Source organism: Takifugu flavidus, chromosome 5, assembly GCF_003711565.1.
Source record: "Takifugu flavidus isolate HTHZ2018 chromosome 5, ASM371156v2, whole genome shotgun sequence".
Lineage (NCBI taxonomy): Eukaryota > Metazoa > Chordata > Actinopteri > Tetraodontiformes > Tetraodontidae > Takifugu > Takifugu flavidus.
Window position 1 is genome coordinate 17,354,782 of NC_079524.1, and position 26,662 is coordinate 17,381,443.

The following is a 26,662-nucleotide window of genomic DNA, read 5'->3' on the forward strand; positions in this document are numbered from 1 at the left end:
TCCTGTTTACCTTCACATTGCTGTGGTCACGGCCTGGACAGAGCTGTGTGTGTGTGTGTGTGTGTGTGTGTGTGTGTGTGTGTTTCCTCCCTGTACGCATCCTTCTGTTGTTTAGAGTCTCTAGACTGAAGGAGTGTAAAGAGCTCATTGAGAGATGGAATAAAAGGGGGGGGATGACTCCAGTCCTGCTGGCTGTCGTCACCAGGCAACCACCAAAGGGGGGAGGTGTGTGTGTGTGTGTGTGTGTGCGTGCGTGTGTGCGTGCGTGTGTGTGGTGTGTGTGTGTGAGTCCACAACACGTGTCTGTTCACCTCTTGACTCATTGATGCTGCATCTGTTCAAATGCCACAAACTTCAGCTGCACCTTTTTACCATATTTGATATTCAGTTGTTTTTACTCTTCGTTGTAGTTCCTGTGGCCCCTGTAGTTCCGTTGGCCCCTGTAGTCCCGGTGGCACCTGTAGGCCCCTGTAGTCCCGGTGGCCCCTGTAGTCCCGGTGGCCCCTGTAGGCCCCTGTAGTCCCGGTGGCCCCTGTAGTCCCGGTGGCCCCTGTAGTCCCGGTGGCCCCTGTAGGCCCCTGTAGTCCCGGTGGCCCCGGTGGCCCCTGTGGACCTGGACATTTTTACCTCTGCAGTGCTGCATTTACCAGCTCGTCTGCCAACTGTGGATGATCTGTGTATATCTGCTCTTCCTCCTCCTTCCTCCTCCTCCCCCTCCTCCTCCTCCCCCCCTCCCCCCCCCCTCCCCCTTCTCCTCCTTCTCCTCCCCCCCCTCCTCCTCCCTCTTCCCACCCCTCCTCCTCCTCTCCCCCCCCTTCCCTCCTCCTCCCCCCCCCCTCCCCCTCCTCTCCCCCCCCCCCCCCCCTCTCTCCTCCCCCCCCCCCCAGGTCGGGTATACCTTGACGCGGGGTGCCTCCCTGCTGCTGGACCAGCTGACCCAGGAGGACGAGGGCTGGTTCGAGTGTCGTATCCTGGTGCTGGCCACAGAGAAGGACGACTTCCAGAACGGCACGTGGACCTTCCTCTCCATCACAGGTGCAGCTCCGCAGGGTTCCTCTGACTCACGAGGGCCTCGCCTGCCCCGTCATCGCTGGCCCGCCGCCTCTCCAGCCGTTCCTGCGGGGCCTGGCTGAAGGAGTGTTCGTGTTCCAGGCCGGGAGTTAAACCTTGTTGCTGAGCGTTTGTCTCAGTCTTGAGTCCCGACTGTGATGTTTGTGTGATGTTTACAGCAACCTAATCACCATCATTGTTGTGTGAACGGGAACCTTGTTTCCTCACGACCTGCCGCCCTTCCACGGGGTTCTGGTCGCCGTGCCAACGTTGGAAGCCTTGTCTAAGCTCTTGTCTCGTTGTAGCTCCACCTGCCTTCATAAAGAAGCCGCCGAGCTTTGTGGAGGTGCTGCTGGGGGACTCGCTGACCCTCAGCTGCGGGGCCCAGGGCAACCCCCGGCCAACGGTGGTCTGGCACAAAGACGACGGCCAGATCCTGAAGCACCAGAAGATAAAAGTCAGTTGTGTTTGTTCCGTCACCTCATTTCTGATGTTCCTTCCAAACGGGTCGTGACTGAGCTCTCTTGTCTCCTCTCCACCCCCCCCACCTCACCCTAACCCCCCCTCAGGTGATCAATGGTACCTTGTCTTTGGCCTCCGTCACGAGAAATATTTCCGGAGTGTACAAATGTCACGTGTCCAACTCGGAGGGGAACCTGACCCACTCCACGCAGCTGCAGGTCAAAGGTCAGTCCCGGAGGGCCTCACGTGAAGCATTTGCTGAGCAAGTTCCCACTCCCTGCCTGTGCCAGTGCTGCCCCCTATAGGCCATGACCCGTACCACACGCACACACACACGGATGGGTTCTGTGTCCCTGCTGTCCACAGGTCCTCCGCTCATCATCATCTCCCCAGAGGACACCTCTCTGAACATGTCCCAGGATGCATCTCTGCAGTGCCAGGCGGACGCTTACCCCTCCAACCTCACCTACGAGTGGATGAAGCAGGGACAGAATGTTTACCATATAGAGTGAGTCCATCCATGTGTCCCTCATGTGTCTTCCAACAGACTGTCCTACCTGTCCCACCCTGGAGGAACATTTAGAATATTAATGTTAGGAACTAGCGGTTGTCCACGTGCTCTTCTTCTGTTAATGTGCCAGAACATTCCTGTCAAATCGAATCCATCAGGTCTTCAAACGCTCCTGGTTTTAGGTCCCTAAAGTCCCGGGTGAAGGTTTTAGTGGACGGGACCCTCCTCATCCCAAACCTCATCCCAGAGGATGCTGGCAACTACACTTGCGTCCCCACGAACGGCGTTTTGACCCCCCCTTCGGCCTCTGCGTCCCTGACCGTCAAGCGTGAGCGGCCGTCTCCTCGGACGCACGTCTCGGTGCGTCGCCGCGTCCGTTTCACCGCCGCTTCCTCTCTGTTTCCCTCAGACCCGGCTCGCGTGGGCCGAATGCCCCGGGAGACGTATTTGCCGGCGGGGATGGGGGGGGTGATCGTCTGTCCTGTCCAGGCCGACCCCCCTGCTCTCTACGTGAACTGGACCAAAGATGGGAACGACCTGGATCCAGATAAGGTAAGAGATGATGGCGGCGTGAGGAGGTAGCCGTGTGGATGACCTCACCTTTCCCTTCAGTTCCCAGGCTGGATCATCAACTCCGAGGGCTCCGTGTTCATCACCACGGCCAACGATAACGCCGTGGGCATGTACACGTGCACGGCGTACAACAGCTACGGTACCATGGGGCGGTCCGACCCCACCCAGGTCATCCTGCAGGTAACCATCAGGCCTTTAGAGCCAGCTCTGGGTCAGCAGAACCAGCTTCCTCACCTTCCTCCCGCCTCCCTCCCAGGACCCTCCGTCCTTCAGGGTGCTCCCCCGGCCTGAGTATCTCCAGGAGGTGGGCAGAGACCTGATGATCCCGTGTGAAGGCAGCGGAGACCCCCCTCCCACCATCACATGGAGCAAGGTATGAGAGCAGCTCCAGGCTCGTGGGGGGAGCAGGTCGTGTTAATGCTCCCTTGCCTCCTAGATCGGCTCCTCTCCTCACTCCGGCTACTCCGTGCTGCCCAACGGCTCCCTCCTGCTCCAGCCGGTCGGCAAAGACCACCACGGGGGCTGGGAGTGCTTGGCCACCAACCGCGTGGCCACCGTGGGCGCGGGGACCGTGGTCACGGTGCTGGGTGAGTGCGCCGCCGGAGCCCGACCGTGTCCCCGACCGTGTCCCCGACCGTCAGACGCCTCACGTGTCCTGTGTCCTCCAGGCACCAGTCCTCACGCTGCGTCATCCGTGTTGGTCACCGCCGAGATGAATCAGGCCAACGTGTCCTGGCGGCCCGGCTTCGACGGCGGGTACACGCAGAAGTTCACCGTGTGGTGAGTCAGCAGGAGAGCCGCCCCACCGAGGTGCAACATCAGCCGCAGGGCCGGCGTGTTCCTCCTGCCCACGTAAACAACAGTAAACAACCAGTAAACAACACGTGGCCACGGACGCCTGCTGGCCCCAATGAGTCCTTCATTATCTCCTTACACTCACGATCCCTTTCACTCATTGTCTTTAAACGAAGATTTTAACTGTCTGAGGACGCCGGCGCGTCCCTCAATCCCACCCTCCCTCCGTCCCTCCATCCCTCCATCCCATCGTCCCACCGTCCCACCCTCCCTCCATCCCACCGTCCCTCCCTCCCTCCCTCCATCCCACCGTTCCACCGTTCCACCGTCCCACCCTCCCTCTGTCCCTCCGTCCCACCCTCCTCCGTCCCACCGTTCCACCGTCCCACCCTCCCTCCATCCCACCGTCCCTCCCTCCCTCCGTTCCACCGTCCCACCCTCCCTCCGTCCCACCGTCCCACCGTCCTCCATCCCACCGTCCCACCCTCCCTCCATCCACCGTCCCTCCGTCCCACCCTCCCTCCATCCCACCGTCCCTCCTCCCTCCGTCCCACCGTTCCACCGTCCCACCCTCCCTCCATCCCACCGTCCCTCCATCCCACCGTCCCACCCTCCCTCCGTCCCTCCATCCCACCGTCCCACCATCCCTCCATCCCTCCGTCCCACCGTCCCTCCGTCCCACCATCCCTCCGTCCCACCGTCCCTCCGTCCCACCGTCCCTCCATCCCACCGTCCCACCCTCCCTCCATCCACCGTCCCTCCGTCCCACCGTCCCACCGTCCCTCCATCCCACCGTCCCTCCGTCCCTCCGTCCCTCCATCCCTCCGTCCCACCGTCCCACCATCCCACCGTCCCTCCGTCCCACCATCCCACCATCCCTCCGTCCCACCGTCCCTCCGTCCCACCGTCCCTCCGTCCCTCGCTAACGTTTGGCATCGTTCCAGGGTCAAACAAGCTTCCAGAGGGAAACACGAATGGGCGTCGCTGCCCGTGCCCACGTCCAAGAACCACCTGCTGGTGACGGGGCTGCTGGCCGGCACCAGCTACCAGTTCAGCGTCCTGCCTCAGAACAAGCTCGGTTCTGGAGCCTTCAGCGAGATCGTCTCTGCACAGACGCGAGGTTCGGACCCCTCGGCGCCTCTTGGATCCTCCTCACACGGCTCCCTTTCTAATCCGCCGCCTTCTCCTCAGCTGTGCCCACAGAAGCTCCCGCCGCCGCCACCCGTCTCCCGGCCCCCGAGCCCCCCTCATCCCTGTCAGTCAACCAGACGGAGGGGGGGGTCGTGCTCCAGTGGTCACCTCCGGCCGCTCCGGCCTATTTGCCGACGGATTACGTCCTGCAGGCCCGCAGGAACCAGGGACAGTGGGTCACCCTCAGCAACATCAGCGCCAATAAGAGCCAGCTGCTGGTGCCAGGACTGCTCCGGGTAACGAGCCCCCCCTCTATTATATCCGTTTTCCTCGTCATTTTGGACAAAATGGAGCATTCATGTGGCCTGTCTTTCTCTCAGGACTGTTATTATGAGCTGCGGCTGATGTCGCGTAGCAACAAATTACTCAGTCAGCCCAGCGAGTCGGTCAACATCTCCACCTTCGGTAAGTGGACTAGCATGGACTAGCATGGACTAGCATGGACTAGCATGGGCTAGCATGTATCAGCGGTCACGCTACATTAACTCGGTCTTCGGGGGGTGTCGAGTCTACTGATGATGCTGCTTCCAGGGATGGAGGTGTACCCTCTGGGTTCCAGTTTCCTGGAGGTCGTTCCTCCGCCCCTCTTGGCCGGGCTGTTAGCAGGGTCGTGCTTCCTGGCGGTGGGCGTCGTCCTCTCGCTGGTGACGGCGTGCTACATGAAGCACAGGCGAGAGCTGAGGCACCGGAAGAGGAGACAATGTGAGACCCGGTGCTGCTGTGGTGGGGAACGCTCTTGGAACACGCCGCTGGTTAACACTTTATATCTCCTTTCACCTCTTTGTAGATCTCCCACCCACCCTCCAGACCGGCGCGTCTCCAGTGTAAGGACACACACACACACACACACACACCCATGAGCCTGGTCCTGCTGATAAACAAAGATGACTGAATGGAATGGAACCACTCTGCGTTTGTGTCATGTCCAACTCCTCTATTGGTCTGAATGGTCTCCTCCTCCTTTTGTCAGGGCCGACTCGCCTCCTCGCAGCCCCGACAGCGTCCTGAAGCTGAAGCTGTGTCCGCCCCTCCCCTTCTTCCCAGTCTCCTCGTCGTCGCAGTCGTATCGGTCGACCTTCGATAAAGGCAGCCGCGGGGAATATCACGACCAGAGGAGGCAGCTCCTGTCCAACTCCTCGCCTCCGCCGCATTACACGCTCTTCGAGACCCACCTGGGCTCTCAGGCCGCCTCGCCAGTCGCCCTGGAGTCCATCTCCAGAGGCCCCGATGGACGGTTCCTCGTCCAGCTCCTTGAGGAGAGCTCCGGCTCCTCCAGGAAGGAGGGCGTGGAGCCGGTCACTGGTGGAGCGAGTGGCTCGGGGAGCCACCGCACGTCGTACAGAGAGTCCCCAAGGTCGAGCGTTTTCAGCCCCGAGAGCGAGGAGAGGAAAGGTTCTCCTCTAACTCTGGATGTGAGTGAGCTGCACAGACCCCCCTCCTCCCCCGGGAGGGTGCGGGCCATGGCCAGTAACTTCTCCCGACACGGCTGCTTCTACTCTGACGATGAGCTGGGCTCGGCGGCCCTGCTGGAGAGAGCCAGCTTCTACTCCGACATCAGTGAGAAGAAACCCGGCGATCCTTCCAGGAGAGGCTTGGGTCCAGGTCCCGCCGAAGACCTCCTCCCCGGTCGCTCCAGGAGAAGCAAACCCCTGGACACGAACGCACCGCGGCGGCCCACGGACAGCGAGCTGACTCATAACAGCACCCAGATCTCACAGCTCAGCAGTGACCCTGAGGGGGAGAGCAGAGACACGTGGGGACGGGAGGCGGGAGGACCGAGGCGGGGACGCACGGAGCCAGCGGGAAGCCCCCAAAGGGAACATGTCGGATCGCCAGGGGAACCGGTGTGGAAGCCGCAACAGGTCACCATGAGACAGAAACACACGGGTCACACGAGCTGCGTGTCGGACTACCGCCGGGCCTGCTACTTTGGTACCACCAGCAGTCCCTTGGACCGCCCCCCGAGGGCCCGCATCCAGTGGGACCTGAGTCCCATTACAGGGGCCACCAGCCCCGTTCCTGTGCAGAGCCGCCAAGAGGGTCGTGTGGACCCCACAGAGGTCTCGTTTAGTGGGGAAGCCTCACGTTCCGCGGTCACCCAGAACACCTCCCTCCCCGACGCCACCTCGGAAAGCTCCGCCCCTCTCCTGGATGTACAAACGGCCTCGCCGGGTCTTCGGAAAGACGCTGAGCTGCTTTTGAGCGAAGGCACGGTGCCGAGTTCCAGACATCAGCGTTGGGACTCGGCTACCAGAAGTGGTGACGCTGAAAGACCAGGAAGCTCGGCGGCTTCCTTTAGTCCCCCTGACAGGAGCGCTGGGACAGAACCAACGCCAACACGCCCTCCTGGTCCAGCGGGTTCTTCCACTCTGCCCTATGACCAGCACGAAGTCGGAGCAAGGGCGAAAGAGTTCGAGCGAGAGAGGAGGAGCGAGAAATTCCCCTTCGCTTCCAGCCCGAGCCCGATCTCCAGCCTGACTCTCGTAGAGGAGCTGGACCCGGATCTGTCCCAGTATTCTGTCCCCACAATGTCTGGCACCTTCAGGGCCAAGCCTACCGGGCCATCGCCGAAAATGTCCCCGCAGCAGACCAGCGCGGTCCTCGAGTACCTGAGCCTTCCGGGTTTCATTGAAATGAGCGTGGACGAGCCGCCGGAGGACGCCGAACGCTCGGCCGCCTCTGGAGGCTCCGGGAAACCCCCCAGGACGAAGCCGGACGTGGTTCCTAAAAACTGGCAGGAGGAAAACCGGGAACACCCGGCTTTGTTCGGACAGGCTGCTCCAGCTCCGCCCGCGGCCTCCCACAAGCGCTCGGTCCCAGCCAGGGTCCGGTTTCCAGAGGAGCCGGGACCAGCTCCCCCCGGTCCGGGGAAAACCAGCAAGCAGCTCTACGGCGAGAAAACTCAAATCCAAGCTAGAAAAACCCCAGACAGGGGCGAGTTCCGACTCGGATCGCGGTCGGCTCAGACGCTGCTGAGCGCCGCCAAGGGCGTCGCCGACGTGGTGACCAAACACTCGCTGGGGGGCCTTGAGGGTCGGGAGTCTCTGTTGGGGCGTAGCCACGCGCCGGAGTCTCCGGGCAGCAGGGTCAACAACATCGCCTCGCGGATTTGCCAGGCTCCCGTTCCCTTCCTGAAGAAATCCTTCAGCGCCGGACCCTGCAGGGCGCTCTCGGCCATGGCGCCCCCCCGCCCCTTCCTCAGGAAGTCCTTCAGCTTGGGCTCCCAGAGGTGGGAGCACTTCGAGAGCCCCAGGATGTACATCTACGACAAATGCCACTGGGACGAATTTCCAAGTCCCGATTTCAGGAGCTACAGTTTGAGTCGCTCGCAGTCCTCCTCCCCCAGGCCGGACCCCTCCTGGAGGGACTACGTCCCGCTCAGACCCCCCAGTATGGGGAGCCTAGAGAGGCCCAGTCATGCCCAGAGGGCTTTAGCCGGCTCGCCCTACCTCACGTCTTCGCCGTTCCCTCCCAGACAGACCTCGGTCTCCCCGCTGCTGGAACCAGCTGACCCCCGACGACAAGCCGCCGTGTTCCCAGAGCCCCCCCGGTGGTCCCCCTCATACCAGGACATGTTTAGGTCTGCCCAGCAGAAACACGTCCCCATGCCCTCCTCCGTCCCCCTCCCCCAACAACCACACTGGCCGGGACCCAGAGCGGAGCTCCTGAGATCCACGAACCCGAGGAGAGGCCCCCCGAGGTCTTACCTCCCCAGGGGCGTCGGTTGCCCCTCAGGCTACTATGTCCCCGTCCCGCCCAGGGAGGGGGACATTTACCCACAGCCGGATAGGGCGATGAGGCGGGACGGGGAGACGGAGGGGGGGCGGACCAGTTACGCCAGCCAGAGCAGCGGGAGAGGCAGCGCCAGCTTCTTCCGGCAGTCTCTGTCCGTCACCCCGACGCTGCTCAGCTCCCCGGAAACCACCGAGGACGGCGAGCGGCTCCGAGCCGAGACGGAGCCGCCCGGGAGGAGACGGAAAAGGTGAAGGTCCGGCCAGAGGCGGCGCCGCGATCCTGAACAAGGATCGAATGGCTTTTCCAACATCGATCCGCTCGGTCTGGTAGCGAGTTCCTCACTGTTTCACCTCGTTCTCCCTCAAAGTTGTGAATGTTTTTATTTGTGAGTGGTGGATCCGTGTCTGGCGCGAGCTACCGGACAGGAAGAGCGGGAGGAATTCTTTTGGCTGCCAGTTTTAGGAATTCTCTTGTGTGTCTGCTTGGTGTTGACCGGCTCTTGTGTGTATCCCATCAGAGGTAACACCTCGGTAGATGAGAGTTATGAGTGGGACTCCTCGGACGCCCGCGTGGACCTGGACGTCCTGGAGGCCCCGAGGTTTGATCAGTTCCACGGTGGGGGGGGGCGTGATCGGGCCGCCGGCCTCCAGGACCAGCAGCAGAAAGGTGAGCGGTGCGGTGGCGTGTTGTGGATGCTGCACGTGTCATCGTGAGCGCGCATGTGTGTGTCCTCGACCCTCACGCCGTGTCCCCGTCCATGCCGTCCCTTTCCCGGCTGCCCTCCCCAGGCCCGCGTCCCTCGCTCAGCACGCCAGTTTCCACCCTGCCGGGTTCCGCGGCGCCTCGCTGCCGATCCAGCAGAGCTGAGGCCCGCTTCGCCGCTCTGCTTCAGGAGTACCGGCGAGCCCAGGAACGCTGCCCGGCCTCTGGCACCGGCTCGGACTCCGACTCCGGCTCAGCGCTGCTGTAGCAGCACCACGCGGTCCGTCCTCCTTCCCGCCCTCTCCGCCCTCCTCCTTTTTCCATCTGTCGCCTGTCTGCTTCCTTTTCTCGCCTGCTCGATCCGTGCACGCTCATTCCTGTGATCCTCAGTGTGTTCAGGCCTAATTCTGACCCACCTTTTATCCTCCTCAGGTTGATCTCAAACGACGCCAAATATCAGTGTTCCTCGCCGGGCTGCGGCGGCGTGATGTCGGCGTGATGTCAGCGGGACCTCGGGGATCCTCTTCCTTCTCCTGCATTTGTTCCCTTCTGCTGAGGAGCGATTATTGATGATGATGCTTGTGCAGCTATTTTGATTTATTTCCAACCTTGACAATCAGGCACAAAAGGCCATTTTAGCTTCCGCCCGTCTCAAGCTTTTCAGCGGCGAAGCATCAAGCTAGCAGGAAGCTCGGATTTGCTATTTTAGGGCCGTCGCATCAGAGTTTTCCTTTCTAATGAAGGGACGCCCGTGACAATGACAGCGCGGTCCACAGGAACCTGGACGTGCGTGTTGCTCAAAGCATTTGAACCCGTTTCCTCGTTACGTTCTGGCTGCTCGCCCGGTGTTTTTCCATGTTCTCTTCCATTCTCGCTGTGTTTACCTCACATGGCTTCCCAGCGTTTGTTCAAAGCGCACGAATGCTTTGATGTGCTTGGATGTGAATGAAGCCCACAGTTCTACTGCTGGATCTGTCTAATTTAATCAGATGATCGGTGGTACGTGAATCAGCTCAGGATTGTCTCTGGGACTAAATGACTGGCAGCGACATTAACTTTTGCCTTATTTTATTTCTGCGTAATATCCGAAAGAAGCACTGGAATCAAAGCGAGCGGATATTAAACTGTTCTTTCCAGACGTTGAGCTCCTGAATATGTCTGTATATTTATTAGAGTTCTAATATGCAACACGTTTACACTTGACATCACTGATGTTGAAGCAACACTGTGAATATTTCATCTGGTTTTTGTATTTAAATTGGCTGCAATGAATTTTGTGCCCACTTGTTTGAGAAAGAAGATGAAATGAAATGTTTTTTTTATCTCGACTGAGCAGAGATTTCATGTTTTTAGTCGTGCTTTGTACCGTTACTACACAATAAGCTGGAAGAAAATCACACGCGTGAACAGAGTTCCTGGTGGTTTTGTACAAAATGGAATGTTTTTATAAATGGACACCAGGTTGTTAATGTCATTTTTATGTTTGACATGAATAAATTGTTTTATTCAGAATGTTTAAGACAGTTTGTTTTAATGCTAAATGAATGGATGATCCTTTTCCCACGTTCTGATTGAGTGAGCGGCGTTCGTCCTGCTCATGGTTGATATTAGAATATTCTTTACGAGGTGTCGGGGAGACCAGAGTATCATGAGGACACGGACAGGAAACGCAGAAATACCCTCAAACGTCCAAAACTCCTCCCTGGAGACCATTTAGTGAAAGCAACTTGTGACAAATAGGAGTCAAAATACAGTGTTTATTTTACTATGACCACTTACATATGTATAAATCCTTAATATTTACATACCGCCATTATGAAAATGAATTATAGCAACAGGGAAAGAAACAGCGCAAGGAAGGAAAGAGAAAAGACACAATCAACAAGTTACCACAGCAATTGAACTTTTCCTCCAAAGGCTCCGTCTGAAAGTGAGAAACTGTCACAAAGAACTCATGCAGAGGAAAAAAACGTACACGTTACACAGAAGAAGTTGTCTTTTGTACAAACCAGCTATGTACAGAAGCCACCCGGGGCTCCTGCTCGCCCGCGTCGCTCCATATGAAGACGGTTTTGTCTCACTACTCATCGTAGGAGACGGCGTTTGTCCTCGGGAGTTGAGGACAAACGCCGTCTCCAGCACAAACACGACCACGCACGACTAAACCAGCGTCTGATGTCTACAGAGCAAAAGCTGGAGGGACACAACACGGACAGCTAAACAATAAATAAGGTCTATTTCACATCATCAAAATGTCTAGAACCAATGGGCCTGACGTTGGGATGGAGGGAAACTAAAATCATACACAGCAAACGACTCCGTCAACCGGACGCGTCGCCGCCGGCAACGCCACCTCCGACCGTCCGCGCCCTTCAACGGGGGCAGCGGGGGCGGCCGCTGAAATGTTTTTGCTTCGCGAGTAAAAACCAGATCCTAAAAGCCATTTACAAGCGCCTCACTAATAACTTCGGCGGTGGGAGAAGCGAGATCTCCGCGTCCTCCGCCGCCACCGAAGCTTCCATGCATCCGAGCCCCGCCAGGAAAAGAGTTTGTGCACGCCACGGTCATCAGGGGGCGCCATTGTGGAGATTTCCATTTCATAAGGGGGCAGCGTTTGATCATCAAGCCGTGCTGCGACAGAGAAGCAGGTCAGGAGGTCGCCGTGGCAACGCTAAGGCGTGTAGGCAGGCGGCGGCTGGAACTGATTGGCAATGTCATAATCGGCAGGGAAGGTCTCGCTGCTGTCCTCCATCTCCGAGAGCAGCTCCAGGGCCTGCTCCTCCTCCTCCGTGGGGTAGTGGCGCAGCAGGTTGGCGGCGGTGGCGAGGATGGACGCTCCGCCAGCCCCCGCCACGAGGTAGAAGCTGATGGCAAACGTGACGTATATGAGAGAGCCGTGGTACTTTTTATGCTGCTGCTGCAGGGACAGGACGAGTTCCGAGGCCCAGTAGCAGAAACCGATGACCGTGGCACATTGGAGCACTGGGAAAGAGAGAGAAACGCCCTTTCAGCATTCGGGATTAGCGGAAACAGCGGACCGAGAGCGCGGCAGACCTGTGAGAATATGTGCAAACGCATATCTGCGGGTGATCTTTAAGGCAGGATGCTTGGGACCAAAGACGTCCAAGAGGAAGGCGGTGAGACTGCAGAGGATCCCCAGGAAGCAGAAGGCGGTGATCACCCTGAGCAGCAGGATGATCTGCGGGTTTAAGCAGTAATCTGGAAGGAGAACAACAGGGAGCTTTAATCTCTGCCATCGCTTGTGCCGGGCCTTGTCCCGGGGCTTTTACCTTCCAGAAGTTTGGGGTCAATGTAGCCCAGGACGTCCGACACCCCCAGCTCTTGTCTCGGACAGGTCCCTCCATGGACGCGGAGCCAGGCCGGTTCGGCCAGGGCAGTGCAGAGGGCGGTGATGGACAGAGCACCGGGCAGGGCCGACACCAGGCTCCGCTCGGGCTGCTTGGGCAAAGAGGTGCCCCCTCTTCGCCTCCGAACCGCGGGGGCAGTAGAACCCGGTGGGGCGTACATGGTTCTGCGATCCTTTTATTCTCTTCTGGCTCCTCGTTATCGCGACACTGGGGCCAAAACACAATAGTCGCCTTTAAACACAGATGCGCAGGTTAATGACAACAGTTCCAGCGGCTCGGTCGACGCGCTAACCAACGTTTTGCTACGACGGTTGACCGTGAACGACCCTCTTTAATATGCGGAGGCGAAATCTCTGTCCGACGGGCTGACAATGGCCTTCGGGCCCGTTAGCTGAGCTGCTAGCCCCGAAACCAAAACCACACTCGGTCCAGTAACGTTGGCTCTTGACAAAGCACACGTAATAACAGAGAAGCTAATAAGGGGTTAGCTCACCCGACGAGGAGAAATAAAGACACCCTCGCCACAGAAAACTCAACGACAAACAAAACAAAAGAAACTTACGCCCGCTTCCTCTAAAACACGGACTTCCTGAAACACTTCTTCGTGGGTTTTGTTGCAGTCTAAAAAGGACCAATACTCCACCTAGCGGCGAGGATATCGATCAATCTAATTTTTTAAACACCATTTAAAGTTTGAAATGAAAAACCTGAAAATCACTCAATAAACATGAAATATCATTCAATATTTTCCATGTACGTCCGGTTAAATGATAATAACGGCAGGGTGCTTAAAAACCAAGAGAAGAGGGGGACTCACACTCCCACAATGCACCGCGCCACCGCCTCAGCCAGTAAAGATGGCGACGCTTCCTTCACAGTTGTGTCGCTGAAGTTTTCTACTTTTTCTACTTTTCGTACCTTGTGTCGACGTCGTTGATCTTTTCCCGTCAGACACCTTAACGAGCTCTGGGCTCTCGGTGGGTGTTTCCGGTCGTTGTTGGCGTTTATTGTTGTAACGGCGGCTGTGACAGCGGTGCACGTCTGCGTGGCTCCACGGTTGATCAGATATGAAGGAGACTTTGTCCTCGGTCCAGAAACTCAGCGCCCACCCGGACTCTCGCTGTTGGTCCGTCCGGTGGAACCCGGCAGGAACGTTGCTCGCCTCGTGTGGAGGCGACAAGACCGTCCGGATCTGGGGGCGAGAAGGTGAGCAGCCATTAAAGCAGGCCGCGGCCTCCATCTGGGTGTTTATGTCCCACAGCTCCATCACCTCTTCTTTAAACCCCTCTTGTTCCAAATTATTCAGTACTTTTGGTCAAGTAGAGGATGGGCCTCCTGGTTCTGCTCCACAGGAAGGGTCTTCTGTGAAAAGTTAGCTAGAAAGTGACAGTAAAGGAGGGTCAGAGGAAATGATCATCATGATAACGCTTGTCCTGTGTGTCAGGTGGCTCCTGGACATGCAAAAGTGTCCTTCAGGATGGACACCAGCGCACGGTGAGGAAAGTGGCCTGGTCTCCCTGTGGGAACTACCTGGCCTCCGCCAGCTTCGATGCAACCACGTGCATCTGGAAGAAGAAGAACGACGATTTCGAGGTGAGATTAATCCTAATTTCGGAATGCGCCCGACTTTTGTAGCCGCCTGTCCAAAGTTCTGCTTTTCTCGTAGAGTTTGACCGTGCTGGAAGGTCACGAGAATGAGGTCAAATGCGTGGCGTGGGCGCCGTCCGGGAATCTGTTGGCGACGTGCAGCCGAGACAAGAGCGTCTGGATTTGGGAAGGTGGGTTTAATATTCCTGTCAACGCTCCGGCCCCCTGAGTGAGAGCTGACGTGCGTCTTCCCTCGTTTGCTCCAGTGGACGAAGAGGATGATTACGAGTGCGTCACTGTTATAAACTCTCACACACAAGATGTCAAACACGTGGCGTGGCACCCTAACCAGGAGGTAGGTCGGCCCCGCTCCCGCTCGCCAGATGCTTCTCCCGCTCTTCTAACCCTCCTCCTGCTTCCAGCTGCTGGCATCAGCCAGCTATGACAACAACATCTGCGTCTACAAAGAAGAGGACGATGACTGGGAGTGTTGCGCCACGCTGAAGGGACACACGTCCACCGTGTGGAGTCTGTGTTTCGATGCAGCAGGACGGCGTCTGGCCTCCTGCAGCGACGACTGCACGGTGAAAATCTGGAAGGAAGATCCCAGCCAGAGCACGCAGGGTGACGGATAATAAACACGAGCTCTTATTATACCTTTAGCGGAGACGTGTTTCAACAATTTTTATCTCCCTTTTTGACAGATTTGTCTTGGAAATGTGTGTGCACTCTGTCCGGGTATCATGGGCGGACGGTTTATGACGTGGACTGGTGAGACTGCATATTCTGGTCAGAATCCCCGTCACCACGTGGTCAACTCTGGGTGTTGCAGGTGCGCGCGGACCGGTGCCCTGGCTACCGCCTGTGGCGACGACGGCGTGCGGGTGTTCAAGGAGGAAGATGGCAGCGACCCCGAGCAGCCCGTGTTCTGTCTGGCTGCTCAGGTGACCAGAGCTCATGGTCAGGACGTCAACTGCGTCAGCTGGAACCCGAAGGAGGCGGGACTGCTGGCGTCCTGCAGCGACGACGGGGAGATCGGCATCTGGCAGTTCCACGAAGAACAGTGACCCACTCGGGCGGGTCATCGTGGGAGCCCTGGACGAGTCCGTGGACGCGTCTCAACAGACTCGCTTTGACAGCACATTTCCACTGAAACATAACTTCTCATTTTATGATTAAAAAAAAGACACAATTCTTTCAGTTGTCTTTATTGCAAAAAATAGTTCAGACACCGGTGCAGCATCCTAAAAACAGCGCTACACATTTAATGTGTAAATCCAACAAAAACAAAACAGACGTCTGATCCTGATACGCGAGTCGACGAGCGACTTCTCATTTGAGTCGGGGGATAAAAGATGCACAACACAAAGGACATCAAAGGCTGAATATCTACAGGCGAGGAGGCGTGGTTTGCACATCAAAGCCAGGAGCTCAGTCTGAATCGCTGTCTCCGTCGCTGTCCGCCTCCTTCACGTCGACGCCGAACTTGTACTCCTGGTCACAGCCCATGTAGGCGTCGCTCATGAAGTACAGCGTGTAGTTGTGGATGCCCATGGCCGGAGCAACAAAGTCCAGTTTCACCTACGGGGGGGGGGGGGGCAACAGATGTGAAACAAGAGCCAGGCTAAAGAGCGCTAATCACAGCGGACCCCCGTCACCCACCTTTGCTTTCTGCTGCAGCGTCAGCCTCTTGATGGAGATCAGGCTGTTGGACTTGGGGTCTCCGATCACCACCCACCAACCCTCCTCACGTTTCTGCAGGGCGGACAACAGTCAAACGTCAGTGTCGGTCGTCGTTACCTGCCAGGAACCGAGCTCCTCCATCCACCATTACCTGCGGGAACAGCGGTGCTATGACAGGCCCGGTCACCTCCTCCTCCCTCTCCAACTGAACCTGAACCAGGACCGGACTCCCGCTGTGAGGAGACCCAAAGATAACGAGCGGTCAGAGTGTGCAGCAGTTTATCGGAGGCGAAGGTGCTTGTGGGACGGATGGACGCACCTCTTGATGTTGTCCTTCTCCGCCACCTCGTAGGACAGCTCAATGTTGGGGTATCTGTTGCAGAAGCGAGCCACGTCGGCCATCTGCACGTCCGACAGCTGCAGCAGCGCCGATCTGTCTTCGTCCTCCATCTCCATGATGTCGAAGATGCTCTCCACCCCCTGAGCGGGAGCAAGAAACCAACTGCTCCTCACCTGTTTCAACATGCTTCAACTTTAAGAGGGAGAAAAAGCCCCCGCTACCTTGTCGGTGCAGCGCTTGATGTGCTCCGAGGTGAAGAAGGGCAGCTGTTTGAGGTAGGAGTCCTTGGACCACATGGCCTGGGTGACCATCTGAGCCAGCTCCATGGCCGCCAGCGCAGGACTCAGCCAGCCGTTACTGGACAGGACATCGACGCAGGCTTGGATCAGACGCACGGCCTGCAGACACAGTTAGAGGTCAAGGGAAACCCGGTCGTGAAGCTCCTGCACCTTCAAACCATCATCACGCATCTGCACCTTGCTCAGGATCTCCTCGGTGTCGGACTGCAGCTCCGCGCTCAGCTGCATCCTGGACAGGTGCGCCTGCAGCAGGAGGTTGGTCTTCACGTGGGGGTCGTTGAACTTGGGGTTGTTCAGTTTGTGGGGAACCTTCTGCGCCAGCTGGAGGACGAGCAGACGACTTCAAACGACTCGTTACACAAAAAGGTGATGGAGAGATCAGGACCGATTGTTCCCACCTGACGCAAAAGCGTGTCCTCGTGGTGTCTGATGGGAATGTTCTTGTACTCGGCGGCGTTGGAGATGATCTCAATTAAGCCGCGGATCTTGGTCTTGGCATTCAGGGACATGCTGAACAACTCTGAGGAGCACATACGGACACACAACCGGGTCATTGGTGGCCAATCACCAGTGGAACACGAGCAGCAGATGCTACTTTTCTATCTGGATCGACCAAGCGGCTCGTTAGGCCTTCGTTAAAATGTTCGACAGGCGGACAAACGAAGCAACCAACCGATGGTGGTGTAGTTGATGTAGTAGTAGGCAGCGATCATGCCCAGATTGAGCGGAGCCACGTCCATCTCGTCCTCTATGCTGATGCACTTGGACTGCTCCAGGTCGTGCAACGTGGTTTCCACCAGCTCCGACAGGTGGTCCGACAGGTGACGGTGGGACATCCCTGGAGATTTAAAACACAGAAGCCGTTCCAGACGCCTCCTCCTCAACACACGCCGACGTGGGACCCGTTCGCCATCCGAGACTCACCTTGCAGGTTGTAGTAGTTGGGGTTCTGAGTCATCCGGCGGTAGAGGAACGTCCACGTCAGGTAGTCCACAGCGTCCTGCTTGTTCTCCACAGTTTTGGTGACGATCTCGGCATTGAAGTGGTCGTGGAGGCAGTGGTCCAGGTGGGACTCCACCGGCAGCGGCTCATACAGGAACTTCTTGAAGAAGTCCTATAACGGAAAGAGGAGGCGCGGTTTTGGAGCGTTCCTCCGATTCTCCTGGATTGGGACAAGTGAAACGGCCATGGCTACCTTCTTGGAGCCCTGACACATGATGACGCAGCGTCCCTCATCGTCTTGCATGGGCCTGTTGGCCCTGCCCACCATCTGAAGGATGTCGTAAATGGGGTAGTCCACATAGCTGGGAAGAAACGACGGCAAGCGCGTTACAAACCTGCTACGCCACGTTTAGTCCACAAAAAAACCAAAATACTTACGAATGAATTTTGCCATTGTAGTACTGGGTGTCCATGACGATGACGAGGTGCGCTGAGATGTTGATCCCCCAGCAGAGCGAGCGAGAGGCCACGACCACCTGAACAGCTCCTGTTATCACAGAACACAATCGAGCAGCAGGTCAGTCAGCAGGACTGGGCCGGAGGTCAGAGGTCTCCAGGGCGCCGCCCTCCCACGAGGGCCGGTGACCAGGAAAGGCTTCCTCCATACCCGAGTTGAAGAGCTGCTCCACGATTCTGCGCTCGGTTGCGGAGAGGCCCTCGTGCAGGTAACCCACGCCGTTGGCCAGCGTCTCCTTCAGGGTGGAGTCGTTGAGTTTCTCCAGAAATGGAGCCAGGTCTTTCTCGGTACAATGCAAGAACCTGCCAAAACGAGCTTTTGTTCATGGCCGGGGTAAAAAAAAAAGAACTCGCCCAGCTTACGTCAAGACTGAGCCGTTCATTAGAACAGAGGTGGCGAAACACGCGTCATGACTGACCTCTGAGGAACCACGTCGGCAGCGCAGAAGGTCAGGATGTCTATGGCGGTGAGCCGGGTCTGGCGGCGGGACGGCACGAACACAACCGCCGGTTTGGAGGGAGAGTGCTTCATGATGGCGTGGTACACTGGTTTGGCCATGGACAGCAGGCGCGTCTGAGTGTGGCTCACGTTGAAGCCCTACGGGAAGGAGAGGGGGAAGCCGTGGTGAGAACGCTGCCCTCACAGGGAAGGAAGGAAGGTCCCGCTGTCCTCACACACCTGGATGTGCAGCTCCAGAGGCACCGGCCTCACGTTGGGGTGGAAGTTGAACGTGGCCGTGGTGCTGCAGCCAAGCCAGTGGGCCACGTCTTTGGCATTGGACAGAGAGGAGCTGAGGGCCACGATGCGGATGGGACGCTCGATCTGTGAGGAGATGTACCTCATCCTGGAGCAGATGACCTCCAACACAGGCTGATGGACAGAGGTCAGAGACGTGAGCGTCGTAGGGGGAGAAGACACACCGCTGAGCATGAGCACAACCAGATGAAGGCATATTTACTCCGTTTTCTCCTCCAATCAGGTGGGCCTCGTCCACAATGAAAAGGCTGACGTTCTGGACGTTCTTCCTCTGCTTCCAGCGTCGAGACAGTATGTCCCATTTATCGGGGGTGCTGACAATGATGTCACCTTTCCCCAGGAGCTTCAGATCCGTGCTGGTTTCCCCAGTCAGCAGCACCACCTTCTTGTTCAGGATGTCTTGGAACTTCTGATGCCAGTCGACAAACACCTGACGGGCAGAAAATATCACAGGGGGTTTTAAAAACGAGCCCACGGTATCAACCAAAGCTCGGGGCCCACTTCCAGCCTCTCCGTGAGGTACCTGCTCCGCCAGAGCTTCCATAGGAGTAATGTAGATGCAGCGTCCCTCGGCGTTGTGCAGCAGCATCCTCAGAATAGCAAACTCTGCGCAGATGGTCTTCCCACTGCCGTTTGGAGCCCCGACAAACACGTTGTCATCACTGTTGTAGACGGCATTGAAGACTAAAGGAGCAGATGGAACACACAATGAGACACACAATGAGACACACGCGGGTCCACTTGTGTGATGCAGCCCTGTCTGACTGGGTACCCTGTGTCTGAATGGGGTTGAAGAAGGGGAACTTGTTCTGGTAGACGGCCTCAAAGGCCGAGTTCCTGAGTGCGGTGACAGGCAACGGCTGCAGGTCCAGCAGCTCAGTAGGCGGTGGGTACTTCTCGGGAAGGATCAGGTGACGGAAGGACACTGGAAGTTGAGTCTCGCAGGCTAAAAGAAAGGGTTGACAGGTTTGAGTGCTTCCGTACAGTCCATGCGGAGGTTCTCCTGACAGGCAACTCACAGAGCCATCGGTCCGAGACGACACGGATGAAGTACTGCGGAGGCAGAGGCTCAAACACTGGGACAAAGAAGGTCACCAGGTGCTCATCCTGGGCGTACTTGGCTTTGAGCAGGAAGTACTCGTGGTGGAGGATGACCTCGCTGTCCACGTCCTCGACCAGGATCCAGAAAGCTTCGGAAGATCCGTGAATCTACAAGAGGAAGATGGAGCAGAATGAGAAGCTAAAAACATGTTCCCCGCAGCGCTTTGTGAGTCTAATTTCCCACCTTATCGTCCCACTGGAAGTCCGGGGTGATCGTGAGCTCCACTTTCAATGTGGAGCGCGTGATGGGCTGCAGGTGCACGGCCAGGTCCAGTTTGGGGAACTGGTGCACATACTTGTGGATGGTCTTGCCCATTTTTGGCATTCGGATGAGCTCGCCTGACAGGAACGGGAATTTTGATAAGTCTTTGGGCTGATCTCAGGGGGGGATGTTCCAGGAAGACAACTCACCGATCTCATTATGATTTAGGTCATAGAGGCGCTCGAAGGGGAAGTTCTTCTTCTCGATCTTCTTGATCACCTCCTCCGGGAGCTTCTTGAACTGTCGCAGCGGGGACATTGACTGCCACCTGTGGAAGCCATGGACACAGAAATGAACCCTCTCCCAGGAGCAAAGCTCAGCACAGGCTTCTGACACCCAGAGAAGAACGAGACGCCTACATTCTCTTGTCAATCATCTTGCAAAGATTCATGGTCTTGTCCGTCAGCTGAGCCCATCCTCTGCTGAGGACGATCTCAAATATGGCTCGCATCAATCTCCCGGCGCTCTGGAAAAAGCAACAGCATTGCTCTCATTGTAATTAGGGTTGGAGAAAGAGTCCTAGCTTAGATAGAAAGCATTTCCAAGTTACCTGTGTAACATACACCATGTCAGCCATCAGGGCAAAGCCTTCCAGTTTGAGCTGGGAGATGTACGCCTGCAGCAACACGTTGATCTAAGAGAGAACATTTTAGAACAGTTAAGCCCGTTTCTATGAAGTCAAACGCACCAAAGCAGTCAGTGGAAACCAAATGTTGTGCTGGATTCTGACCTTTGCACTGGGCTCTTCAATGCTTTCTTTCACAGGTATCGGTACTCTTTCCAGCAGTTTCTGCAGCTCCAGCTTCTCCTCCTAAGACACATTTCAGGAGTTCAGTGTGTCTTATGTCAACTACAGCTGCATGCAGAGCGTCTGATAAGCTGCATAGGATTACCTCTCTCACAGTGATGTTTCTAAACTCAGAGGAAAGTGAGAAGACTCTGAAGAGCTCGATCTCACTGAGCGTGGGCTTCAGCAGCTGGTTGTAGGTTTGAATGGAGTCGTGAGTGACGTAAAAGTGACTGGCGATGCGGCCCAGGTCTGTTACCTGCAGGTTAGGGTCAAGTTATTGTTACTTTACAGTGTTTTCATTGGAAAACGATGGTATCAGAGGACAAAAGGTGCGAACCTGGAAGCTGCCAGTCCTCTTGTCGTATTTTATGAGGTTGTTCTTGTCCAGGACGCTGGACGCGGTGTGCACCAGGTCCAGCCTGCGTCGCTCCAGCAGGGGGTCTGAACTCCGGTCGTCGTGGGAGACGGCATACAGCGTTGGGTTCCGGAGCATTCGCACATACAGGTAGGTGTAGCCAAGCCAATTCACGGCGTCCTGACACACACACAAACACACACTAGTTTCCATGAAGCTTGAAAGCGATGTGGTCCTGACGCAGTCAAAGAGAAGCGCTCCTACCTTTGCGTTCTGCACATTACCCAGCACGACCTCGGCGTTGAGCATGTCCGGCAGCTTGCTGACCATCTGACTCTCGATGGGCAGCTGCTGATTGAGGAGGGACAGGTAGTACTGCAGTTCTGCGTGGGACGTGATCAGGATGCCCTCACCCTTGGTATCATACTGGGGACGCCCAGCTCGACCCAGCATCTGAAATGCAGCAAAATTTACATTTGTGCTGAAGATAAGAGGAATTTCACGTCTCACGTACATAAAGCGCTGTTGAGACTCACCTGGAGGATGTCCAGAGCTCCCAGTTCAGTCCATCTGCCTTTCTCTGGACTGTACACCTGTGTGCCTTTGATGATAACGGTGTGTGCTGGCAGGTTGACCCCCCAGGCCAGAGTCGCCGTGGACACCAGAACCTGGATGTGCTTGTCAGCAAACAGATCCTCAACCAGCGTCCGGTCGACTCTGGTCATGCCAGCGTGGTGTATCGCGAAGCCATAAGGCAGCAAATCCTTGAGCTCCAGGTTCTAAAATAAATAAATCAGGTTTGCCAAAATCCAGCCATCAGGACTGTGCGGTCACTCGTGGGGTCACTCCAGGGTCACTCACCTTGCACTGCTCAGCCTCAGTTCGTAAGACTTCGGTGGACGCTGAACCTTCTCTGAGGAACAGGCCCAGGGTGTCCTTCTCCAAACACATGTCTCTTATAGCTCTGGCGGTTTTCCCCGTTTCCTTTCTGGAGTGGACAAAAACCAACACCTGGTGGAGACAAGAGTCAAGTTGGTGAGGAACAGCTGATGGAAGCAATGAGATTCTAATTTCATATCGAGGCTTCCCAGTAGGATTCTAGTGAATCGGAAGGACTTCTGGAGTCAGGTTTAACTGCAGATGTTTCACGCTGCAGCCCAACTCCTCTGACTCCACCCATCCAGGGGATTCAAACACACCACCTTCTTGCTGTGATGGGATTGACCACTGCACCACGCTACCACCCCTCTTCTCAGTCTCTTTACACCCAACATGAAGATCATTCCTTAAACTCACCTGGTTTTTACCAGCATGTTCCATTATTTTCTCATAAACGATCTCATTCATGATCTGGAAACGCTTGATGGCTTTCTTCTCGGTGATCCCCACATACGTCTGCTCCAGAGGGACGGGGCGGAAACTACAAAAGGGGAAAAGCGACACGAGAGGGTCACGTTGGTCTAAAACCAAGCTGGTCCCGTGTTACTGTTGCCATGTGAAGGCGGCACCTGTTATCAAAGTAGAACAATCCCTTGGCAGGGTCCACACGCAGGCAGGTAGCCACATCCTCGTAGTTGGGCAGGGTGGCGCTGAGGCCCAGCAGACGCACGTCCTCCTGCGTCAGCTCCACATTACGGATGGTCCTCGCCACCAGAGATTCCAACACGGGCCCACGGTCATCGTGCAACAAGTGGATTTCATCCTGCAAAATGAGTTCACCGCATTAGAAACGATTTTTCTTGTTTCGTGATCTTCTCAGAAACGTCGCCGAGGGTTGAAGGAGGACTTACGATGATGATGAGCCGCACGAGCTGAGTGTAGGTCCGCTCCCCGCCTTTCCGTGTGATGATGTCCCACTTCTCAGGGGTGCAGACGATAATCTGCGTGGCGTTAATCTCCTCCTTACAGAGCTGGTGGTCTCCAGTCAGCTCAGACACTGTGATGCCATAACTTGCCAGACGCTAAATTTAAAAAAAACAACCATAACTCCAACACACTAGATCACCGACATGAGTTCAATTCCGACCGACCAGTGCGGCGCTGCTCACCTTACTAAAGCTCCCCACCATCTCCTGTACGAGGGAGCGCATGGGTGCAATATAGATGATTTTAAAATCATCTATATTGATGGTTCCGTCCATGTTTATATGCTTCCCGATTTCTCTCAGCATTGCCATTAATGCAACGTTGGTCTTACCGGCTCCCTGCACACAAAAGAATCACAACATTCAACAAAAAAGACTTGACACCACGACCGTGCCTCAGTTCCCACGTGTCCTGCTTACCGTAGGTGCACAAATCAGGAGGTTCTCATCCGTCTCCATTGTGGTCTTGAACAGCTTGCTCTGGATGCGATTCAGGGTTTTGAACCCCTCGAATGCAGCCTGCGCGTACTTGGGCAACTTGTCGATCCCAACAAGCACCTGAAGGCACAATAGTGATCAATGGCCACGTCTACACTGTGCACTGACCATTATTTGCTGTGTTCTTTAGCTAAAAGGCAGCAATTGAACAAACCTCATTTTCTGCAAAAGGTTTGGCTTTGAGCGCCGGTACGTGGACCTCTTCGTAACCTTTACGCTGTTTACGGAATGACCCATCCGGCAGCTGGCAGCGCTTATTGGCCATAAAATGGCTTCCCTGAGTGAAGGCCAGGTCATCGAGATCGAGCAGCTGCCGTGGTGCCACCGCCTGAGACAGAGGGGGGAAATAACGTAAGCTTGCTAACATCCGCACGCGATTAGCAACGCCCTTGATCTTTCCACTTTGGTTTTTTAATTCAGTGTTGCCGTGCACATTCTTTGTGTTTGTGATTATTGTCACTAGTCACCTCTCCGTGATCCATGTCCATCGATTCCAAGTCATCAACGCGAGACTTCCTCACCCGCTCCCTGCGAGATCTCTCCTCCTACCAACACAACGTACCATGAACAACAGACATCGCCGCCACATTTTACTGATAAACTGAAACACAAGCGCTTACACGAATGATATCCTCTTTCTCCGTCTCCTGAAGCTGGTAAAGGATCTTTGACAGCTCTGGATCGGACTCCATCTTCCCGGTGATTCGTTCCTTTTCCGCCTCGCTCTGAGCACTCGCCAGCATGGTGCAATACTGGACTGTGTGACAAAAAACCCCAAAAAAAACCATTCGCATCATGGCAGTAAAAGGAATCAATCCCAGTCTAACGGCAACTCACTCATGCGTCGGTGCTGACGGAGAATTTTGATGAAATCAAAGTTGTTGAAGCCCAAAAGCAACACCAGCTGGTTCTCACATTCCCTGTCATCACTGGTGGTCTGTTGAACAATGAAAGATTAGCTATATAATACGCACACAAGAGTTTGATTAAAAAGGACAGAAATACCTTCAGGATCTCCAAAACCTCATCGGCTTTCTTTTGGGACACAATGGCATCGTCATAGAAACGACTGAGCTGACGCTGGAGCCAGAAAGCGTCGATGTCTCGAGGATGAAGATCTTTCTTCTTCACAGTCATCACGTCACCGGTGACACCGAGCTACGGCAGCAGGAATCAGAGCAATAAGCTAAAACAATAGATCCAATCTGTGGCGCAGCCTTAAAAAGCTGTATTTTAACGTCACAATTTAAAAGGAAATCCTGTTTGCACTCACGTTGGCCGTGAGAGTGCAGCCCACATTTGCCTCCTCTCCTTCACTATCCTCATCCGAGTGTTTGTCACGGACCTCTCCAAACAAGTCCTCATCTCCCTCCTTATGACAAGGGGAAAACACGTGTCTGACAGTGGCGCCACCATAGAATATATGTGTGTGTTTTAATAGAAAACTCACCTCTTCATCCGACTCAAACTGGACATTCACACCGTAGGTTTCATCAATGTTGTCATCTACAGTTCACAAAAACATGTTTTTAAAGGAATGTTTGGAGCCCATTGGTCATGCCTTAATTCCGGCCGTTTCTATTCACTCCGCGTGTTTTTCTGCTGTGCACTCACCCATGTTCTGTAGATCCTTGTCCCCTCCGTAGTCTGTGATCTTCTTGCCCAAATTAACCAACACATGGTAACGTGTGTCATCAGCTGGACCAAGAAGTTGCTCGACCTCTCGTCGTCTTTCCTTGTCTCTCATTTTATCATTCTTTAGCACTGCCAATACTTCATCAGCTGCTCCACACAGGATATCCCGAGGCTGATAACAATCAGAGTGATAAATAATTCGGGCCGACATCATTTTATATTGTACAATGAACGAAAAGCGTGAAAAATGTTTCTCACCTGATCTCCTAAAGCGGCATGGATAAAGCTAAGGAGCACTTCATACGTCTCTCTGGTCTCCTTAGTTTTAGGCTTGTACACGATGCCCACCATGTCATCAATCCCTTCTGACAGAAGTGTAAAGCCCTTCATTTTATTAATATCATGCCTGTCTTCATCTCTTTTCCGCCTCCTACACAAGAAAACAATGGAAACAAGGATCACGTGAAATGAAGAAAATCGCATTAAAACACAAACTGATCGATCAATTAATCACCATGAGAAAAAGAATCAAAATTAGTAAACTACGCCTGCTTTTAAAGGCTTGCGTGTTTTCTGTAATTAGGGGTAATTTCAGTTTTTGGTGTTGCGGCAGTATTAAGGAAACAAGCAAACAGTCAGAACACACTATAGAAAATCTGAATAACAGCATAAGCAAAATAGGAGCATATGTATAGTTTATTGTTGTACATCATAATGTGAAACTATACCAATATACTTGTATAAAATGTGTAAACAACTAGTTGGAAAGAGGCTACTGACTTGTCTCGACGTTCCTCCAGCTTTTGAGGCTTGGTCCTCTGGGCTTTATCACCCATCTTGCTCCCTTCGAGCTTTCCCACCAGGGAAAGCACCTCTCCGGTGGGTTCATCTCTCCGTGTTCGGTCGATCAGAGACCGATCAGCTTGTAAGACCAAGTTCGAGTTCTAAACGTTCCGTAAGGAGACAATATTAGTTGACGTTCCATGAGGCTTCGGCTAATGCTAATTGCTAGCTAGATAAGTGGCTAGCTAAATCAGGATTAGCAATAGAAAATATATAAAGGTGATTTTAAATATGACTGAATATCTTAGATGATCGTGTCTTCAATAGGCGGCGTGTAATGATCCATTAGTCCATGTGTGCTTGTTGTAAAGGGCTGAATTGTGTGCGTACTCACAGCTTTGTACTCGTACTGCAGGCTACGAGCGGTAACATCCGCCATGGTGCGAGTTCCGTCTTCTGAGTTTTAGCCTACTTTAACTCGCAGTGAACGAGCCACAGACTCCGGACATCCAAATATTTACCGCTACTCTGTAGCAATGTCAAGAAAGTGAGCACAATTTTGGATCTGTAAAAGATAAAATGTTTACAAAATGTCCGCGTTTCATTCAAGCAAACGCGTCTGCTCTACGTTACGAAGCAGCGCTGTCGCGAGCGCACAATAAACTGCACCTCGTTTCCGCTTCCGGGGTCAAAGTTTACATTTAGAACAGAGAATAAAATCACAGACGGCCCCCTATCGGCGGGGAGTAGCTATCTTTAAAAACCGATTTTTACGCACACGACTAGTCAACATATCGATGCGTGTTCGCCACTAACTACGAGGTTCTGTTTCTGTATATTTAAATAATGTTTCATTTCCCCC

The 26,662-nt window shown here is 55.1% G+C and overlaps 4 protein-coding genes across 10 annotated transcripts; 2 read left to right on the top strand and 2 right to left on the bottom strand.

Annotated features, from left to right (window-relative positions):
• Nucleotides 1-668: 668 nt before the first annotated feature.
• Nucleotides 669-10,538, top strand: igsf9b (immunoglobulin superfamily, member 9b). The gene is made up of 20 exons (XM_057033344.1): nt 669-677; nt 888-1,035; nt 1,356-1,507; nt 1,620-1,737; nt 1,879-2,020; nt 2,206-2,351; nt 2,433-2,575; nt 2,636-2,776; nt 2,853-2,969; nt 3,033-3,183; nt 3,265-3,376; nt 4,336-4,511; nt 4,583-4,818; nt 4,903-4,987; nt 5,114-5,284; nt 5,370-5,406; nt 5,553-8,564; nt 8,835-8,983; nt 9,106-9,299; nt 9,452-10,538. The coding sequence occupies exons 1-19, from the start codon at nt 669-671 to the stop codon at nt 9,285-9,287; spliced, it is 5,427 nt and encodes a 1,808-aa protein (XP_056889324.1). The 3' UTR covers nt 9,288-9,299; nt 9,452-10,538.
• Nucleotides 10,539-10,756: 218 nt separating this feature from the next.
• Nucleotides 10,757-13,332, bottom strand: tmem127 (transmembrane protein 127). Of its 7 annotated transcripts, none has more exons than XR_008950509.1 (4): nt 12,310-12,943; nt 12,074-12,238; nt 11,178-12,001; nt 10,757-11,127 (listed from the first exon to the last, which is right to left on the bottom strand). XR_008950509.1 is itself a non-coding variant. In XM_057032353.1 (4 exons), the coding sequence occupies exons 2-4, from the start codon at nt 12,545-12,547 to the stop codon at nt 11,691-11,693; spliced, it is 714 nt and encodes a 237-aa protein (XP_056888333.1). In that variant the 5' UTR covers nt 12,548-12,594; nt 13,205-13,332; the 3' UTR covers nt 10,757-11,690. The 7 variants fall into 7 exon arrangements, 6 of the variants coding, with proteins under 6 accessions (XP_056888333.1, XP_056888332.1, XP_056888336.1 ...); XM_057032353.1 differs by adding an exon at nt 13,205-13,332 and having other exon boundaries at nt 10,757-12,001; nt 12,310-12,594; XM_057032352.1 differs by adding an exon at nt 12,950-13,143 and having other exon boundaries at nt 10,757-12,001; nt 12,310-12,594.
• On the top strand, nt 13,307-15,166 carry ciao1 (cytosolic iron-sulfur assembly component 1). Its single transcript, XM_057032351.1, has 7 exons — nt 13,307-13,593; nt 13,832-13,980; nt 14,054-14,165; nt 14,241-14,329; nt 14,397-14,598; nt 14,679-14,745; nt 14,807-15,166. The coding sequence occupies exons 1-7, from the start codon at nt 13,455-13,457 to the stop codon at nt 15,039-15,041; spliced, it is 993 nt and encodes a 330-aa protein (XP_056888331.1). The 5' UTR covers nt 13,307-13,454; the 3' UTR covers nt 15,042-15,166.
• On the bottom strand, nt 15,167-26,501 carry snrnp200 (small nuclear ribonucleoprotein 200 (U5)). The gene is made up of 44 exons (XM_057032334.1): nt 26,195-26,501; nt 25,798-25,961; nt 25,276-25,447; nt 24,997-25,189; nt 24,833-24,888; nt 24,656-24,754; nt 24,388-24,540; nt 24,220-24,319; nt 24,003-24,139; nt 23,850-23,927; nt 23,537-23,710; nt 23,305-23,442; nt 23,068-23,223; nt 22,810-22,980; nt 22,528-22,721; nt 22,316-22,439; nt 21,881-22,030; nt 21,556-21,798; nt 21,284-21,472; nt 21,002-21,199; nt 20,768-20,920; nt 20,605-20,685; nt 20,425-20,508; nt 20,234-20,340; nt 20,024-20,142; nt 19,797-19,951; nt 19,531-19,720; nt 19,284-19,457; nt 19,035-19,195; nt 18,714-18,941; nt 18,434-18,625; nt 18,174-18,352; nt 17,906-18,057; nt 17,677-17,785; nt 17,492-17,600; nt 17,221-17,410; nt 16,970-17,134; nt 16,695-16,816; nt 16,474-16,617; nt 16,219-16,395; nt 15,977-16,137; nt 15,809-15,890; nt 15,637-15,729; nt 15,167-15,555 (listed from the first exon to the last, which is right to left on the bottom strand). Exons 1-44 carry the CDS (start codon nt 26,237-26,239, stop codon nt 15,406-15,408), a joined length of 6,411 nt encoding a protein of 2,136 aa, XP_056888314.1. The 5' UTR covers nt 26,240-26,501; the 3' UTR covers nt 15,167-15,405.
• Nucleotides 26,502-26,662: the final 161 nt, after the last annotated feature.

What these genes read in the sequence shown, in the direction of transcription:
- igsf9b (XM_057033344.1), top strand. An exon ending in CAGAATGTTTACCATATAGA is followed by an intron (nt 2,021 to 2,205) that starts GTGAGTCCATCC and finishes TCCTGGTTTTAG; the next exon opens with GTCCCTAAAGTCCCGGGTGA. An exon ending in TGCGTCCCTGACCGTCAAGC is followed by an intron (nt 2,352 to 2,432) that starts GTGAGCGGCCGT and finishes TGTTTCCCTCAG; the next exon opens with ACCCGGCTCGCGTGGGCCGA.
- tmem127 (XM_057032353.1), bottom strand. Translation starts at nt 12,547, where the DNA reads ATGTACGCCCCACCGGGTTCTACTGCCCCCGCGGTTCGGAGGCGAAGA. An exon ending in TGACCCCAAACTTCTGGAAG is followed by an intron (nt 12,239 to 12,309) that starts GTAAAAGCCCCG and finishes TTCTCCTTCCAG; the next exon opens with ATTACTGCTTAAACCCGCAG. An exon ending in GTTTGCACATATTCTCACAG is followed by an intron (nt 12,002 to 12,073) that starts GTCTGCCGCGCT and finishes TCTCTTTCCCAG; the next exon opens with TGCTCCAATGTGCCACGGTC.
- ciao1 (XM_057032351.1), top strand. Translation starts at nt 13,455, where the DNA reads ATGAAGGAGACTTTGTCCTCGGTCCAGAAACTCAGCGCCCACCCGGAC. An exon ending in CCGGATCTGGGGGCGAGAAG is followed by an intron (nt 13,594 to 13,831) that starts GTGAGCAGCCAT and finishes CCTGTGTGTCAG; the next exon opens with GTGGCTCCTGGACATGCAAA. An exon ending in CGTGGCACCCTAACCAGGAG is followed by an intron (nt 14,330 to 14,396) that starts GTAGGTCGGCCC and finishes TCCTGCTTCCAG; the next exon opens with CTGCTGGCATCAGCCAGCTA.
- snrnp200 (XM_057032334.1), bottom strand. Translation starts at nt 26,239, where the DNA reads ATGGCGGATGTTACCGCTCGTAGCCTGCAGTACGAGTACAAAGCT. An exon ending in CTGAGGCTGAGCAGTGCAAG is followed by an intron (nt 21,799 to 21,880) that starts GTGAGTGACCCT and finishes TATTTATTTTAG; the next exon opens with AACCTGGAGCTCAAGGATTT. An exon ending in CGTCTCGGACCGATGGCTCT is followed by an intron (nt 19,458 to 19,530) that starts GTGAGTTGCCTG and finishes CCTTTCTTTTAG; the next exon opens with CCTGCGAGACTCAACTTCCA.